The sequence below is a fragment of the Camelus ferus genome, chromosome 4 (genome assembly GCF_009834535.1).
Source record: "Camelus ferus isolate YT-003-E chromosome 4, BCGSAC_Cfer_1.0, whole genome shotgun sequence".
Lineage (NCBI taxonomy): Eukaryota > Metazoa > Chordata > Mammalia > Artiodactyla > Camelidae > Camelus > Camelus ferus.
Window position 1 is genome coordinate 62,695,152 of NC_045699.1, and position 19,175 is coordinate 62,714,326.

A 19,175-nucleotide genomic window follows, 5' to 3' on the forward strand; every position below is an offset into this window, starting at 1 on the left:
GCTGTGTGCCTTTGTACAAATTCCTTAACTTTGCTGTGTCTTGATCTCATGTATGAGCAGGGTAATAATAGTACCTAACTCCGGGGAGTGGGAGGATAGCAACGTGAGTTAATACATGAAAAGCTGTGTGAACAATGCCTGACACACAGTCACTGCTGTTATCTTCAAAATATAGCCAGGTAACAAAAGGGGAGCACATCTGATTTACCCCACAAAAGCCAGGTTAACATTCCGGCTCTGGGCTATGCCACCTATACAAGGTACTCAACCTCTCAGGATTAATTTAATGTCTTTGTCTGCGAGATGGTACTTAGCTTGTACGACTGTTAGCAGGATAAAATGAGAAAATGCACACCAAGTACCTAGCATAAAATAAATGCTAAGAAATAGTAACTATTATTAGTTATAATGATAAAGAATTCCACAATTTTCCCCTTTAAATCCTAGGCTTTGGTCATATTGAATTACTTGTGGTTCCCTGAGTGTGTTTGCTTTTCATTACCTATACATCTGCTTGCTATACTACTCCCCTCCATTTTTTTTTTTAAAAGATTTGTTTTTAATGGAGGTACTAGTGATTGAACCCAGGACCTCATGCATGCTAAGCATGAGGTCTACCACTGAGCTAAACCCTCCCCCTGCCCCTTACTACTCCCCTCTGTTCTTTACTTGACTAGCTCCTAGTGGTTCTTCAAGATTCAGGTGTTTACTTCTCTGGAAAACCTTCTCTCAAGTCTAGGGTGGGTGTTCTGTTTTCCTCTGTAATTGTATTCACTATATGTTAATTTTTTTATTGATCTATTTTCCTCCACTATTAACTGCTTGCTACCTGTGTGATCTGGGGATAAGCTACTTAACTTCTCTGAGCCTCAGTTTCATCCATGAAACAGAGAGGTAAAAATTAAATGAGATGAACTTAGCCCTTAGGACAACATCTAATACTTTTGCAAATGCCAAGTACATAATGAGCAGTCAATACTGTTTATTTATTAAGTGCAAAATAAAACACTAATTTGCATATTTTATTTAATCTTACTCTGATGTTAAATGAATAAAATCGTATCATGAATGAGACTAAATATAAGTCACCTTAGAGAATGTTTCTCAGGCCAGGAAAGCCTTGGCAGTAGCCCCATTAGTGGTAACAGCAGTAGGGAAACAATCAGTATGGAAACATGGAAAAGGGGCGACTCAGGGATACCAGAGATGGTGGAAGAGATGACCAATCTGGGGACAAGAAAATTCCAGTCACGTGAGAACCATTTTGTAACAGAGCAGGGATGGTTTATCAGCATCACTGTGGCTTAAAAGAAATCTATCTCTACATTCTGAACCATCACACTCTGTTAACACATCAATGTAGAAGCCTCTAGATTGGTGATTGCTTTGCCATTTAGAGAGCAGAGCACTGGAGAACAGGTGAGAACATTTTCTGTCAATGAAAAGAAAGTGCACCCTTTGTTCATCAGTGGGATGGTGTCCTGGTTTAGACATAGTGTCCCCTTCATTCTGACTCTGGCTGTTAGGAGTTGGTTTCTCCCTCTAGCTGATCAACTCAATATTGACTGAATGAACCTCAAAAATTAAAAGCAAAACTCAACAATGATGACCCACTAATAAATAAAATGACAGTTTGGGGACCTTTCTGGTTTAGCATGTCATCACGCCTCCCTACCCCAAACCACAACACAGTTAAATGCACTGAGCAACAGCAAAACAAACAAACAAACAAACAAACAAACAACAACAAAAACAAACCATCAATGAACACTAGAAACACTTTAAAAAGATTTATTATCTATTTTTCAAAGGAATAATAATAACAAAAAAATCAAGAGATCTTATTAAAAGTATTTATTCTTAGCACAGGGAACATAATTTTAAGATTGCATATATTTGTTTTACAAAGAATATTTATATCCAAGACTGTGAAAGTGGAATCAGAAGTGGAGAAAGGACCGAAAGAAAAAAAAAAAAGTGATAAAGAGAATTCAGAAACAATTTAGTTCCATTTAAGTTGAAGTGGGTTTTAAAATAAGGCAGTGAGAAGTCCACAAAAACTTTCTGGGAGGAGAACAAAACTTCCATTTTCTTGCAAAGATTAAGGTGGTCAAAGGAGTCTGAAGAACATCTGGATCAATGACCAAGTGTGCCTGCTTTCCTGGATTTACACTGTATTTCAGTGTAGAAACACAACCAGTGTCGGTGATAAAGTTACATTAGATACTCCATGATAACTCTGGTGGGAGGGAAGTCTCTGTTTTGTAAAATACAGATGGAGTCAGATGACTCAGGAAAAATTTTGGTCAATAAGTGGTGAAGACTCTACAAAAAATCATTCAGCTCCTTCCACTGCTGTCGTGGAAATAGGTTTCACGTAGTATGGACCTTCACTCAGGTAAGTTCTGAGCCTCAAATAATTTGGGTTCCCAAAGATTTCTGCAATTGTCTTAGAATTGGCAAGTGCTTTCACCAGTTCATATTTGGCATCCTTTGAAGCTTTGTCATGCTCTACGGACCGGTCCATCACATATTCTACGAAACCTGGACTGTGAAACATAAGTTTCTGAGCCCAGGGTTGGTTTGCAATGGCCTGAAATGGAAAGCAGAAAGAACACAATTCCTCTGAGCCTTAAGAGGTTAAGTTTGTTAACGAGATGGCACAAACCTCAGAAGGAAATCTGGCAACATGAACCTTAAAAAATGTTACTTTTTGCCTAAGTAATTCCCTCCTGAACGCTAACTTAAGAAAATAATCAAAGTATTAAAAAAAAAACCTTTATATACAAAGATGCCTGTCGCAGTGTGAGAGGTACAGTACACATCCCTAACAGTGGAAAGGTGGGTAAGTAAATTATGGTTTACAGCAATAAAAAATTAAATAAACATTAAGAATAATGTTTATAAAGAATAGGTTATATGAAAAAAATAGATCCAAATTATATACATGCATAATCACAACAACAGAAAAATAAAAACAAAGACTAGAGGACAAAAGGCTACCCTAAAGAAGCTCTCATACTTGTGCGTGAGGACAGTTTCGAGACTGTTCATTGTACCATCATTTGTAAGAGATACGATCTACATCTTCATTTACTGGAGAGTGACACGCTGTGGCTATTCAATGAAATATTAATGACTTTCTAATTGCCTCTTTTACTATAGCTAAATCTTAAAAACAACATTAAAGAGAAGAAGCAAGTTGCAGAATGATGTGAACAGCATGATTCCATCTACAAAACTTAAGAATATGTAAAATACTGTAATTTAAGGATATGCACACGCAGTAAAAGTATAAAGTCACGCCTGCCCTTATAAACCCTGAATTCATGACAGTGGTCACATCTAGAGAAAGAGAAACGGGATTGGGTAGAGGTAGAAAGGTATGGCTGTATGTTTGAAATATTTCACCAATAAATAATAAATAAATAAACAGCAACACGAACACCAACACTAAAAGGAGATACACCAAAGAGGTATGACTCTGTGATTTAAAAAACTTCTACTTCTCAATCTTTTCCAAATTTAAAAATGAATAAGCAACTTTTATAAGGTTTGTTTAAAAAACCCCACTACTACATTTCAATGAAGAACAAGGAACAATCAAGTTGACAGTCTAGTCTCTTCCTCTCAAAATGTGCTCTGCAGCCTGTTAGCATCGACTGGGAACTTGTCAGAAATTCAAGATCTCGGGCTTTATCCCAGAACCACTGAATCACAATCTACATTCTAACAAGCTCTTACAGTTTGAGAAACATCAGCCTACTTAACAGTAGTTGAGGGTGAAGGGTGGGCTGAAATAAAAAGTCATCCAAACCAGTAAATCAAAAAATTATCTCTACAACTATGCCTGCCTAAGTGGAGCATACCGTAGAAGAGTGGGAGGGGAAAAAACCCAGTGACAATGAGACTACCCGTGCAGGAGCCAAAATGACCATCACAGGGACTACTGACAGGGGTGAAACAGTCTATAACACACCATTCCTGAAGTTGATAGGTGTACTGTATCCTTCAAAACCCAGATCATGAATTACATTCTGCAGGAAGCCTTCCTTCTCGTCATCTCCTCTCCTTGCTCCCCCACCCCGTAGGCCAAGCATGCTGCCTGAGACCCCGTTACTAGGATTACTAAAGTGATCACTACATTTCCACAAGCCCGGGGAACCACAGTAAGTGCTGAGGCTAAAAAGTTAAATCAGATATGGTTTCTACTCTCAATAAATTTTGAATAGGTCAATAAATAAACATTTTCAACAAAGTGTAATAAACAGAACACAGAGGTATAATCCTTACCACAACTATAATTATACAATTAACTACATAATAATTTCTGCCTGGGTCCCTCAATAGACAGTGAGCTATATGAAAGAAAAGTCTTTGTATATTTTGTTCACTCTTGTATCCCCAGAACCTAGCAAAGAAAAGAAACTCAACAAATACTTGCTGAACGAATGAATAAATGCAAAGTATGAGAGCAGACACTGCTTAACTCAGACTTGTGGGTTTGGGCAAAGCTTGCTGAAGAGACACCTGAGCTGGTCCTTGAAGAATGAACAAGAAGTTAACAGGCAAAGTGAGGGAAGAGTGCTGAGTGCAGAGAGTACATGAGGGTCCAGAGATATGAAGCAAGCAGTTTGGTATCTGCAGAGCATCGAGTGCCAGAAGGGAATGGCAGGAACTAAGGCGGCTCAGGAAGAAGACCAGGGTTAGGTCAGTAAGGGCTTTGCTTGATGGCAGATAAGGAACCTGGAATTAATTCTGTGATCCATAGCACCCTGTTCAAATACTTGCCACAGCACCTAATACCTTTCACTGAAACAATCCGTTTACACGTTTGTCTCCCTCATTAGTCTACATTAACAGTGAGGGTAGAAACTCACTATGCACTTGTGTATCCCCAGGGCTGTGCAGAGGGACTCACTCACGGTTAAGCACTCCCGTGTGGAAGTGACAGTCCCAGAAGGGCCTGTGGGAAACAAGAGGATGCCTACCGTGAACACTTTCAGGGCAGCACAGTGTAGCTCAGGGAACGGTTGATTGCTGATGCCACGGAAGAGCTCCAGCGGGTCCCGAGATAAAGAAGAAAACCAGGATTCTGCCATCCTAAGGAGGTCATCAGTCTGCTGCTCAGGCTAGAGGACAGAAAAGGAAAATCTCAAGACATTAGGAAGTCAGGAAACCTGGGTTCTGATCACACTCTGTCATTAACTGGCTGTGGGCCAAGTCTGGAGCACTCTTCCCCAAACACGACCCAAACTGCCTCAGTTTTGTTTTGTTTTGCTTTTGATGGGGTTGACTGAGCAATCTCTAGGATCCCCTCTAGTTCTCATACTCCATGATTTCACTTTAACTTAAAAAATGTTATAGTCATATAATGAGGGTTCTCTTCTTTCACTAAGACTGAGAAAGATGGCATTTATTTGGTCAACATTTATGTAAGTCAACCAGAATTATGTTGATTCACACAGATTTATTCTCCCCCAAATATCCCACTGTCCTTCATTAATTTCCCAGTCTACTTACCGGTAAATAAAAAAGAGATGAAATTGCATCCAAACACCTAATTTTGAGCTCTGTTGAGGCATTCTTTGCTTGATATCCCATTCTCATGAGCAAGCGTTCAAAGCGAGTTCCTTTGAAGGGTAACAAGATATACTTTTTGTGGTAAAGCACACATAAAAGTTACCATTTTAACTATCTTTAAGCATACGGCTCAGTACATTCACATTGCTGTGCAACCATCACCACCATCCATCTGCAGAACGTTTTTTTATCATCTCAAACTGAAACTGTACTCAATAAATAACAAGCCCCCTCCCCTCCAAGCCCTCTGGTGACTACTATTCTGCTTTCTGTCTCTGTGAATTTGACTACTCGAGGTGCCACATCGAATTGGAATTCCACCTAGAAGTGGAAATGCTAGATCATATGGTAATTCTGTGTTAATTTTTTGAGGAATCACCATATTTTCACAGCAGCTGTACCATTTTACATTCCCCTCAGACATTCACAAGGGTTCCAGTTTCTCACATTCTTGTCAACACATGTTATTTGCTGTTTTTTTTTTTTAAAGAAAATAATAGCCATCCTAATGGCTATTGATTGAACAATGAGATTTTTTAAAGTAGGATTTCATATATTATGACTGCTCCCAACCTAAACCAACATAGAACTAAACACGTAGTCAGAGACCAAGTGACAGGCCTAAAACGCATTCCCATGCAACACAGCATATGTAAGTCAAAGTGCAGAGGACCTGGAATCAAAGGACCTAAATTTGAGTAGCAGCTGCCCCACAGTCTGAATGATTTTAGAAAAGTTATTTTAACTTCTCTAAGTTTCAGCTACCTCTGCCTGTAAAATGAGAATGACAATGGTATATGTTCTCTGCAGGACTGCAAATGGTTTATATGTTAAAGGCACATGCACTTAGAAGAGTACACATGACATGGGTATTAGCTGTGATACACAACAGCATATTAATTTCCAACATACACTTCACAAGGGCTTTAACAGTGCTGTACATTATTTTTTGTGTGCAGAATTTATAATATATGCAAGATACTCATGGATGTGCCATACAAGGATCACTCTTGACATAAAATTTTATAACAGATTTTTATTTCTGTTCCTTTCTTGACATTACAAATATAAAACAAATGTATCTTTTTCATTAAATATTTACACAACTCTGAGAAGTAGCTATTACTCTTTTCATTAAAAAAAGAAATGAGGAAAATGAGGCCTAAAGTTGTGATATGAGTAAGTGAAGTTCAGAGAGCTAAGTCAGTGTTAGAATTGGGACAAGAATCTAGGTCTTTCTGACTCCAGACTATGGTCTTTGTACCATGAATACTATTTAAGGAAGACAGAAAGAGGAAAGAATGCTTGGTCCAGCCAAGTTTAAAAAAAAAATTCAGTAATAACTATGAGACTCTTTAAGGGACAGTCCAAGGTCATGGTAAAAAGACTGTCATCTGTAATGCAGCTAACATACCAGCAAATGAACTTACATAACGAATCTTTGTCAAAAATTAAGATATCCTTAAGGAAAGCCAAAACAAATCATACCAACCTGTTTTCTGTAAAACCTGTTTTCCTTCAACATTGGATCCCAGAATTCCAATCGTGTCCACTGCTACACCAATCATGGTGGGGTCCTGACTTTCCATCATTTCAAAGACTTTTTCCACAAAAACAGGATAACGTTCACAGACCTGTTGAGGACTATCCATGATAGCCAGGTTTCCAAAAAACTTCACAAATCCTGAAGATATTGACAACAATGTATTTTAGTAGAGGAAAAAGACAGCATAAATTGTGGGCCCTACGTTTTCATGGGATAGCAATAAACTACAGGCCAGAGAGAGGAGAAAGGTTATGGTACTGTTTTGCCTGGAAATCAGACAGACCATAAGGAGACACTGAAGGACCTGTGATATGTGCTGCTGAGGGAAGAGAAACCCCAGGGTGTCAGTGGAGCTGGGTCCAAGGACTGAAGCACTGTCATGTGCAAGAGGGAGAAGAGCACGGACTGGTCTATGCACATTACAGGAAGGTAAGTCTGGAGTCGCTATCAGGAAGATATTTTTTAAACAGAGATGCTCATCAATGAAATAAACGAAGCTACCTAAGGAAAGCATTAACCTTCCAATTTCTGCAAGTACTCAAGAAAAAGTAATCAGCCATGTCCTAGAACAGAGTAATTCTGTATTAGATAAAGATTCCAACTCAGAGATCTGCTGAATCTGTGAAACATACTATAAATGTCATTACTAGTAGTTTTACTTATGTTTCCTTTGGCTGAGGTTCAAGGGAAACATCCTAATGCTCTAAACAGTAATATTTCCAAAAAAAATCAGAATCAAGAGTGCATGGCTCCCAGAGCAATTGATCCCACTTCATTAAGGGGCTATGGGTATCATCCCAAGGGGATCAGCTCCAGAGAAAACAACCCCAGCCTTCCTGGTCAGAGGTAACTCAGAAACAAAACACATACCATTATTTCCACAAGCACCAGTGTTTCTTACCTGGCAAATAGAAGCTAGAGAAAGGGTCTGAATCGGCCCCCACAATTATGTTAGAAATCTGATCAATTACTCCTTCCTGAGCAAGGTACTGTCGTCCATGATGAGTACATGCCAGTGATGTCACCATCTCTATACAGGTGGCTCTGAAATGCCAAGATTTTGCATATGATTAGCATAGCTTATAAATTGCTTTCATACAGATTATTGCATATAATTCTTCCCACTAAATGTGAAAGGTCAATGATCCCAGCTCTACTTTTCAGATGAGGACACGAAGATGAGAAAATTGCAGTGACTTGTCTAGAATCACATTGTTTTTACAAGGGAGAGTTAAGACTTAAATCACGACCTCTGACTTAAGGCCCACTATTGTTTCCACTATCACATAGCTACTTCCTAAAAGTTTTTAAACCTTTGTTTTATTTTGAAATGTCAAACTTACACAAAAGAGAACAGTACAGTAAGCTCCCATGTACCCATGATTGTACAGTAATCCTGATTGTATAGTTATCAAGATTTTGCTTTATTTATTTCAACTCTTTTTTTTCTCCATTTTTTGCTGAATTATGTTAAAGCAAAGTCTAATGATCTTGCCATTTACCTCTCCATGCTTCAGCATGCATCTCTAAAAAACATATTTTCTCACACAATTACAATGTCTTTACCACATATTAAAAAAAATAATAATCTTTGGCATCATCTAACACCTAACCATGGCCGAATTTCCCCAATTAACTAAAAAAAGTATTTTTACAGTTGATCCTAAGGTAACTTAGCTGACTATTTTGCAAGGTTTTTTCCTATGTTGCAAAATCTGATACAAAGCTAAAGAAATTTAACAAAATAATTTCCTTATTAGGAATGCTTTGAAACAATGTAACTCAAATGCTTTAAAACAGTGTAACTGGTTACTGGTTTATGCATGTGAGTAACAAATTCAGTCATTTAAAGAACACAGGACAAATGGGAAATTATTTAAAATAAAGAAAACAAAATTTGTACACAAAGGTAATTATAGTGCTATTATAACTGCAAAATACTTGAAGCAAACCAAGTGCTCAACAGTGAGGAAGCGTCAGTAAATTGTGGAATACCCACAAGGAAACATTTGGCAAATATTAAAGGGGACTTAGGGAGTAAGGTGGGGCTGGGAGTAGAGAGACTGGAATTAACATTCCTTTGAGAACCTATATCAGCCGTTGTATTGGTCTCCATGGTCAATTCATTTACTCCTCACATTATCTTCTTTACAGGGTTGTAAGTGTTCCAGTTAGGAGATGAGGAAACTCAGGTGCAGAAAGGTTAGAAGAATTTCTCTACGGTCAAACAGCTAATAAGTGGCAGAGACGCATGCAAGCCCAAGTCTGAACCATTTTCAAAAGTCCATGTTTTTCCATCATGCCATAGTGCTATTATTTAACAACACAAAAAATGTGTATGTTAACCTGTTAAGTAATACAAAATGGCAGTCGCCATGTGATTGGCAACTCTGTAAAGAGCACACATGCCTAAGGACAGGGAACATAGTTATTCAAAAGTAGCTAAACTGTCATGAAAGACTTTGCTAAGTTCCAGCATGCTGCATGTACCTTGAACAGTTTTCTAAAGGCCCCGTCTTCAGGACATCTGGTCACAAGACTGCAACCTAAGCACAGGCTCTACTCGGGAAGACCACACTAAGTCCCAAGGTTGTCATCTGGCCCTCCAAAAGAGGACATTTTGCTCTAAACTCTCTCAGTCAACATACCTGACAAGCACATCCTCACCAGTCAGTTCCTTAAGGAGCTGGGTTACCAATCCACTGGTGGTACAGTAGTTTAAAGATTCTGGGGACACAGAAGAAATCTCCACAATTAGCTGAAAGAAAAAAAGAACAGAAAAAGCAGAAAGGTCAAAACAGCTCCAAACTTGTTAGACTTGTCATTTTAAGTTAAATGCAGGACTAGGTACTTTATATAATTGAATTTTTAAAAGTCCACTATTTGTCTCTGCAAGTAAGAAAACTTTACTGAACACATAAGAAACTTGGCACAGAAATGCTCCATTATATTTGGGTGTATCTGTACTTAAAAAAAAAATCATCAATCAGGACAAAAGCTCAAATCAGCAAAAACAAACAGACTAGTCAAAATCATTCATTCATTCATTCAAGCACGCATTCCATCAGTCAACCATTCATTCATTCATACTGATTCAACAAGTATGTTCTGAGGGCTTACTGAGCAATACAGGACACCAAGGATTTTAAGCAGAGGAACAACAGAATCAGATTTTGATTTTTAAAAAATCATTGTGGGTGTATGTGATGACAGACTAGTGGTGACAAGAATGGAAGAGAGCAGACCAGTTTGGATGCATATATAGTACTCCAGGGGAGGGATACTGGTAGCTTAGACTAGGGTGGTGGTGGCTATGTCAAAGAGAAGAAATGCATAGGTTTAAGTAAAATTGCCACAATGTGATGACTGAATGGATACGTGGCAGGAAGAACACAGCCTCACAGAAAGTAAGCTGCGGATGCTCCTGGAGAATGTCATTCTAAGTGAAGTAAGCCAGAAAGAGAAAGAAAAATACCATATGAGATCACTTATACTGTGGAATCTAAAAAACAAACAAACAAACAACCAAAGCATAAATACAAAACAGAAATAGACTCACAGACATAGAATACAAACCTGTGGTTCCCAAGGGGGTGGGGGGTGGGAAGGGATAGACTGGGATTTCAAAATTGTAGAATAGATAAACAAGATTATACTGTATAGCACAGGGAAATATATACAAGATCTTATGGTAGCTCACAGAGAAAAAAAATGTGACAATGAATATATGCATGTTCATGTATAACTGAAAAATTGTGCTCTACATTGGAATTTGACACAAAATTGCAAAATGATGATAAATAAATAAAAAATGTTAAAAAAAAAAAAAAAAAAAAAGAAAGTGAGCTGGAGGTCTAATGACCAGACACATGGGCTGCAAGACAGGCCAGTTTGTTGCTGCTGTTTTTCTTTAGGGGGAGGAGGCAGGTGGAGAAGATCAGGTGTTTGGTTTGAACGTGAACATGAATGAACTAGAATATGTCCAAGGGAGAGAGAGTAAGAAAGCAGTTTACGTGAAGGGCTGAGCTCAGTAGAGAGGTCTGGCTTGGAGGTTTACACGTGAGAGTCATCACCATTGCAGGTGGGAACTGAAGTCACAGGATGAACACAACTGCTTAGGAATAAACAATTAAAAGTTCAACAGAGGCTAAGGAGCCAGGAGACCAAGAAGAAACAGCCAGAGAAGCAGAAGGAAAATCAAAGCATTGCAATGTTAAGACATGCAAAGTAAGCAAGTGTCCTGAAGAGGGGATTGGACTGTGGAGGGTTTCATTTTGAATATGGAGCTTATTAACTGTGTGGCCTTGGGTCAATGACTCCATCAATAGTGAGATTCATTAATGATAATGAAGTACAGGGTTTACTGTGAGAACTGAAGACAGTACATGTGAGGATTTAGCACACTGCTCAGTACAAAGCTGCTTCTCATTACCACTACTACAACTAAATTTTTCAAAGTCTAGTTTCAATGGTATATCCTCTATCACAGTACTGAGAGTGCAGTGTAAATTTTTTTTATGATTCGTTTCATACACTAGGCTGGGAGTTCATCCCTACATCCCAAGCACTTAGTATAGGGCCTAACACAGACTATATACTCAATAAATACATGCTAAATGAACCATCTTGCCTTCCACCGTAAGCCTTACTGCATTCTGAATTGCAGGCACCAGAAAGTATGCTTCCAGTCTTACCTCATACACCCTGTATCGAACAATGTCATTTGTTTTCATTACATTTTTCAAATCATCCAGCAGATTACTTTCAAATAAAGCCTCCAGGCCAGCTTGGGTCAGTGATATTCTTGACAGGGATTTAATGGCCTTAGAAGGAAAGAAAGTATCTCATAAGCCATAAAAATACACAATTGTTATTTTCTACTTCATAAGACTAATGTGAAATTCAGTGTATGGAGTGCACCTTATCTAATGAGCATTCACGACATTTTAGCTATTATTATTTATAGTTGGAAAAGATTCTCAACAGAAAATAGAAAAAGCTTCTAATCAAGCAACCCGATCAATGTAAATCCCCTGATGGATAATTTAGATATGTGTAGTCTAGGAAATAGAAGGGGTTAACAGTACTTATTTGACACCATTTATTTAATCAGTATCACCCACATGAGGTTGCATATTCAATTACACAAATCATTCATTCTAAACCTTCACCTCTCAATCCCGAAGGCCTTTCTCTGTCTTTTAGGACACTATTGTCTGCGTGTTTAGGCTGATGGTTGTAACCAACTCACCGCTTTAGCTACAGATAGATTCTCTCCACCAATACAATAAACGATTTGTTTTAGTAATTCAGTATTATTTAGAATCTCAGTAACAGCATCAGAATTTTCAACAATTCTTCCAACCTGAAAGGAGAAAACAATCAGAAATACTCTTCCAAAGGCAAGGCTACATGAGAACAAACGATGGTCAAATTTCCTTAGTGTGCAGTCATTTTAGGAGTTACTGATTACAGCTATAAGTCATTAAAAATTCCAAACAACCTGAATTCATTAAAGTCAAACACACAGATGGTATAGTCGCATCTTTGAAAGGGAAGAAAAAAAAAAGATGGCGGGTAAACAGTTGTGACCTTTCAGTGAATGACAACAATACAAATCCTAGTTTGATCAATTTTCAGTTGTGTTGATCTTGGGTGAATTAAATAACTTCTTTGAGCCTAATTTCTTGTCTGTAATGCGGGAATACTGACACTTAACTGTAGGTTAGTAATAAAGATTAAATGTGACTAACTACGGTAAAGAACGTCCTACCTACAGAGTTCTGCACGTAAATGGTCAGTGAATAGATAGATAATTTCCCCTGTTTTTGAATAAACACCTCAGAGGAGAAAAGGAAAAGCAGCAGTTGAACATCTACTGGATAACTAACCACTCAGCTTCTGTCACTTCACCTCAGCAGCAGTTCTTCACCCAAAACAGTAGCATGTTTGGTTTCCAGGGTGGTAAGAGTTATTGTCTTAATTTGTTGGCAGAGTGACCTTTACAGCAGTACCTCGTTCATGCCACTAGACCAAGACCTAACATAGCAATCTTTTCCTCTAGACTCAGGGCTCCTTGAAGGAAAGAAGCAGGCTTTCTTTAACTTGGTAGCTCTAACAACACACGGTACAATGCCAGGAATAAGGAACTCAGTACTTTGATGAATGAATGATTGATTCAGATGGTACCAGGTGCAACCTCCTACTTTAGCTTCTATCCCCCTGGTTATAGTTAGCTGCATACACTAGAATAGACCAGACACTCCCTAGGGACTGAGAGAGCACATGCTTTCTTCACCCCTCTGTCTCTGGCACCCAGCACAGAGCCTGGCCCAGGGCAGGTGGTCACTAAATGTCAGTTCCCTTATTATCTGCTTGTATGATTTCATACCTGGGACAGAGTGAGGATTTTTACAGAATCATTGGGATGAGTCAGTCCCCTCTGCAGGTCACTCCTGAGGTTCCGGGCCACATGAACTGGCTCCAAAGCTTGGAGCAACCTCTCCAGGATGGATACACACAAAGTAGTCTGTTCCCTAAAGGAGACACCATAGATCGCATGAGTTCATGTCCCACCAGGTAGGAAGTAACAACCTAATAACATCTGGCATCTGGCTCACTAAGGAGCTCCTCCACACAAATGTCCCTACGAAACACAGCTTCTACTATTTATTCAACATCTACTAAGTACCTATTATGTGCCATGCCTGTGCTGGGGCTATAAAGAAGGATAAGCTATATTCTCTAATCTCAAGGAGCTCAGTTTAATGGAAGACACAGAAAAATAGAAAGGCAACTATAATCCAAGTAGATAAATGCTGTAGGTGAGAGCTGGAAGCTATGGGAGCTCAGAAAAGAACACAGGGTTCAGGGAAGCCCTTCTAGAGGGGTAACACCTGAGCTAAACTTTAAGAAAAAGTGGGAATTATCTAAGAGAAGAAAGGTGTTTCAGGTAAAGGGGTTAGTAGCATATGAAAGACACAGAGGAATGAGATTGTGTTATGCATTCCAGGAACCACAAGTTGCTTGGTATGATGGGGTGGGAGAGAAGTGGGGAGAAAGATGAATGACAAGAAATGAAACAGGAAAGATGCACAGAAGCTAGATTCTGATAGGTCTTTTACATCCTGCTATGGAATTTAGCCTTTTTCCAAAAGGCAATGGCAAGCCATGAAGTGATTTTAAAGCAGAGAAGTAATATGATGAGATCACTCTGCAACAGTGTTAGAGAAAGGATTTTCAGTTAGAAGGTAGTTGATGGTGAGAAGTGATGAAGGAACAAGACAAGGAAGCAGCAGTGGGAATGGAGAAGAGGGAAAAGATTCAAGAGCTATTAAGAAGGTAAATTAAGCAGAACTTGATGACCACCAGATGCAGATAAAGAAGGTGTTTCATGAGTAACTTCCTTGTCTCTTAATAGGCAGTACAAACAGGCACTTATACTGCCTAACAGGAGTATATAATTAAACTAGTGTCTTTCTAAAAGGTGATTAAGCGATACATAGCAAAAGCCTTGAAAAAGAACATATCCTTTTAACTTAAGGACTGCACTTTTGCACAATCAAGCCTAAGGGAGCAATTAAGAATGTTTTTATACCCAAGATAATTGAAAACATATGTCCACACAAGTATCTGCACACAAATGGAAACAACCCAAATGTCCATCAATGAATGAATGCATAAATGTGATATAGCCACACAATGGAATATTATTCAAACATGAAAAAGGAATGAGGTGCTGATACATGCTACAACATGAATGAACCTTGAAAATATGATGCTAAGTGAAAGAAGCCAGACACAAAAGGCTTCCTTTTGATGCGATGATTCTATTTATGAGAAATTTCCAGAACAGACAAGTCCATAGAGACAGAAAGCAGATTCCTGGTTGCTGGGGAAGGGGATGAAACAGGGAATGGGGAGTGAATGCTAAAGGGTACAGGTTTTTTTCTTTTTTTAAAAGAAATACAGTTGTATATACCATAAAATTAACCACTTTAACCATTTTTCAATGTACAGTTCTGTGGAATTAAGTACAGTCATATTATTATGTGACCATCACCACCACCATCCATCTCCAGACCTTTTTCATCCTCCCAAACTGAAACTAACCCCTCATTGTCCCCTCCCCCTCAGCTCCTGGTGACAACCATTCTCACTTTGTCTTTACAAATCTGACTACTCTAGGTACCTCATATAACTGGGATCATACAATATGGTCTTTATATGTCTGATTTACTTCACTTAATATAATGTCTTTAAAGTTCATCCATGTGTAGCATGTGTCAGAATTTCTTTCCTTTTTAAAGTTGAAAATTTTTCCATTGTGTGTATGTGTGTATACACCACGTTTTGTTTACTCATTCATCCACTGATGGACATGGGTCACTTCAGTGTCTTTCTGTTTTAGCCATTCTAGTAGGTGTGTAGTAGGATATCAATGTGATTTTAATTTACATTTCCCTAATGACTAATCATGTTATTTTTTCATTTGCTTATTTGCAATCCACACATCTTGTTCAAATACTTCTCCCTATTTTAAAATTGGGTTCTTGTTATTAAGTTTTGAGAATTCTTTATATACTCTGAATACAAGTTCTTTATCAGAAATATTCTTTGCAAAGATTTTTCTCCATTTGTGACTTGCCTTTTCATTCTCTTAACTGTGACCTTTGAAGAGCAGAATTTTGATGAAGTCCAATTTATGAATTTGTTCTTCTATATATCATTCTTTTGGTGTCACATCAAAGAAAGCTTTGTTTAACCCAAGTTCAAAAAAATTTCCTCCTCTTTTCTTCTGGAAGTTTTATACTTAAGCTTATAATCCACTCTCATACACTGCTGGTAGGAATGTAAAATGATACGATCACTTTGGAAAACAGTTTGGCAGTTTCTTAAAAGTTAAACACACACCTACCATATGGTCCAGCCATTCCACTCCTGGGTGTTTACTCAAAGAGGAAAGAAAGACTATGTCTATGTAAAGACTTGTACACAAATGTTCATAGCGGGGTTATTTGTAATATCCCAAAATGGAGACAACTCAAATGTTCATCAACAGGTGATTCATAAATTGTGGTACAGCCATACCATGGATTACTACTCAGCAATAAAAAGGAATGAAATATTCCACTCACACCACACGGATAAATCTTAAAATAATTACACTGAATGAAAGGAACCAAACCAAAGAGTATATACTGTATGACACCACTTACATAAAACTCTTTTTAAAAAAAAGAGGAAACCCATCTATAGGATAGAAAGCAAAACAGCGGTTGCCTGGCTGAGGCAGAGAGGGATTCACTAAAGGGCACAAGGAGACTTCTGGGGCTGAGAGACATCTTTGCTACCTTGATGGTCTCATGGGAATATACATGTTAAAACTTGTCAAATTGTGTATTTTATTAGGTGCTGTTTTATTTAGGTAAATGATATCTCAACAAAGCTTTTTTCTGTCTTTCTTTTTCCCCCAAAGCAATGGTAGATTAAACTGCATAGTGCACAGATTTCAGTGAACATGTGGTCCTTTGGTACCAAGAAGCCGAAGAATTAATAACATACAATCAGTCTTGTTTGCCTTCCATGATGTAAAGCAGTAATCTCAGGACTTACTTTTCCTCACTGAAATTCTGGTGAAGATTCTAGATTTGCATCTATCAGAAAAGATCCTGAACCAATACACAGCAATTAGTGTGTTTTAACCAGGAAAACAGCAATATATCTAGAGACTGCCAATCCACTATCCAGAGAATTATTCCTACAAATTGCCATTGGTATCTACTACGTACTGAGTTCTGAATTACCCTGTCTTTAAATTTCTATTAAAATTGTTTCCTAGTGCACTGCTCCTTCATTCAGCAAACCACCTCCCCCATGGACCTTATTCTTCAAACTCCCCTTCATTTCAGTTTCTACTGCATCTCTGGTGTTAACTTACTGTGTGATCACTGAAAGTCTCTTCATCTGTATTTAAAGTGGTTGGACTAGGCGGGGTCTCTAAAATTCATGAGTTCAATCTTTTATTTGCCATATATTGTATTATGTGCTGCACCCTAGGAGGGATGCAGAGATGAAAAAACATGGCCACTATCTTCAAAGAACTTACAAACTAGAAAGGAATAGTGCAGAAGTGCCAAGTATCTTTAACAGAAGTAATGATAATGTCCTTCAGGAGATCTGAGGCCAGTCACTTGCAACTAGAGTGACCAAGAAAAACTTTTTGGAGGGGATGGCATGTCACCTGGGCCTTAAAGGGTAGACAGATTTGGAGAGAGGGAGGGCATTCAGTTAGAAGGACAGGTATGGACAAAGTTAGGAAAATGCCAAGTCATGCTCAAGGGAAAGTAAATAGTGCCACTTGGTAGTTGGAGCAGATGACGTAGGTGCAGAGTGGAGAAAAAGATGAGCCTGGAAAAGTAGGATGGAAATACACCGTAAGGGTCCAAATGCCAGACTAAGAAGTCATGATTTTACACTGGAGGCAATGGGAAATCATGGAAAAAATGTGACCCAAATGACCTAAGAAGTTCACTGTGGCTGCTACGTGGGAAGGACACACTAGAAAAGGAAGCTTAGAGGTAATGAGAAGTCAGACGAACGCAATAGACCTAGCAAGAGGGAGAACACTGAGAGCCTGAATTAAAATGGACAAATAAGAGAGATTTCATAGGCAGACCTGAATAATGTTAACTTGCGGAATTAATGAAAGGAGAACACATAAGAAAAAGGGAGGAATCTTAGAAGGTCGGAGCCAAGAAAGCCCTCTGAAGTCGTCCAGTGTTGATTTAGCGATTCATTATCTTTTCAAGAAGAAATGTCAGTTTTAAATGCCTGGATCATGAACATTTTAAAAGTCTTAAGTTATCAAATGATCAAAGACAAAGTGTCTTTTAATCAAACTCTGCAGATGTACGTAAAATGAAAAGTAAAAGTTGCCATCTTAACCATTCTAAGTCCCACTTCCATACTAATAGTTTCCACTGTACCTTTCAGATATTTTCAATGTTCATGTGGGTCTCGGAGGATTATAATCCTTTTTAAAAATTACACACAACGGGATCATAAACTCCTACAATTTTCCTTCTTCATTCAATAGTGTGTATTAGAGATCCTTCTATGTCCACATATATAGATCTCTATCAGTTTTTCCAACAGCTGCATAGTATTAAAGTCATGTGTCATAATTTAAAAATCCTCTTTTAATAATCAGGTTGTTTCCAGTTTTTGTTTGTTTGCTTTTTTGCTGTCACCTTCTGTTATGACTATTCCTGTATGCATATATTTTGTGCATAACCTGCATGTTAAATTTCTACAACAGGATTTACTGGATCAAAAGGTATGTGAATTTAAAACATTGATGCATACTACCAAATTGCCAGGATAGTACTCCTTCTTAAGAGGAGGAAAAAAGCCAAGGACTTGGATACATGATTGTGGATTTCTCCCTGGACATGGGCAACCTTGCTTTCCTCCTCCAATTCCCATTTCAAGGGTGAAGGCAGCGAGGCCAGACGACGCCCAGGGGTACACCTCAGAGCCTGGACTTGAACCCCGCCTCTTGCCTCTCAGCCCAGAATCCTTCCCTCTCTGAAATTTCGGCTATATTCAACTTCACCGCGACTGGGAAAAGCCTCCCCTGTCACCCTCCCCCCGCCCCGTCTTCATACTTGGGGGTGTCACTAGCCCCCGCTCAAGCCGCAGGGTCCCCTCACCGGTGGTTCTCGTTGAGCAGGGAGAAAAGCGGGCCGAGGCGCAGTTCCGCCGCTTGCTCGCGGAGCTCGCTGAGCGGCACCGACTGCAGCACCGACTGCAGAGCGCGGAGCTCCTCCAGCGGCGCTTCCAGCCGCGAGACCTCCCTCAGCAGCGTCAGCGCCTGGGCCGCCATTGTGTCCCCTCCCGCCGGGGCTCGCCTGTCTGCCCGCCCAGCTCGCGGCTCCCGGCGCGCTTCTCCGAGCCTCGCGAGATCTGCCAGGCGCAGGCTCTCTTCCCCGAGTTTTGGCTGGGAATGCGAGCCGTCAGGGCCGCACCAATAGCATTGCGGAGC

General features: G+C 39.1%; 1 protein-coding gene across 3 annotated transcripts; it reads right to left on the reverse strand.

The window, feature by feature from the left end:
- Positions 1-1,839: 1,839 nt before the first annotated feature.
- On the reverse strand, positions 1,840-19,088 carry PSMD5 (proteasome 26S subunit, non-ATPase 5). Of its 3 annotated transcripts, none has more exons than XM_032478319.1 (11): positions 18,844-19,034; positions 15,777-15,967; positions 13,521-13,665; positions 12,381-12,494; positions 11,824-11,952; positions 9,778-9,887; positions 8,031-8,173; positions 7,076-7,267; positions 5,524-5,633; positions 4,992-5,132; positions 1,840-2,593 (listed from the first exon to the last, which is right to left on the reverse strand). In XM_032478319.1, exons 2-11 carry the CDS (start codon positions 15,782-15,784, stop codon positions 2,336-2,338), a joined length of 1,350 nt encoding a protein of 449 aa, XP_032334210.1. In that variant the 5' UTR covers positions 15,785-15,967; positions 18,844-19,034; the 3' UTR covers positions 1,840-2,335. The 3 variants fall into 3 exon arrangements, with proteins under 3 accessions (XP_032334210.1, XP_032334209.1, XP_032334208.1); XM_032478318.1 differs by having other exon boundaries at positions 15,777-15,970; XM_032478317.1 differs by lacking the exon at positions 15,777-15,967 and having other exon boundaries at positions 18,844-19,088.
- Positions 19,089-19,175: the final 87 nt, after the last annotated feature.

What these genes read in the sequence shown, in the direction of transcription:
- PSMD5 (XM_032478317.1), bottom strand. Translation starts at nt 19,016, where the DNA reads ATGGCGGCCCAGGCGCTGACGCTGCTGAGGGAGGTCTCGCGGCTGGAA. An exon ending in ATCTATCTGTAGCTAAAGCG is followed by an intron (nt 11,953 to 12,380) that starts GTGAGTTGGTTA and finishes TTTCCTTCTAAG; the next exon opens with GCCATTAAATCCCTGTCAAG. An exon ending in CTGCCCTGAAAGTGTTCACG is followed by an intron (nt 2,594 to 4,991) that starts GTAGGCATCCTC and finishes TTTCCATTTCAG; the next exon opens with GCCATTGCAAACCAACCCTG.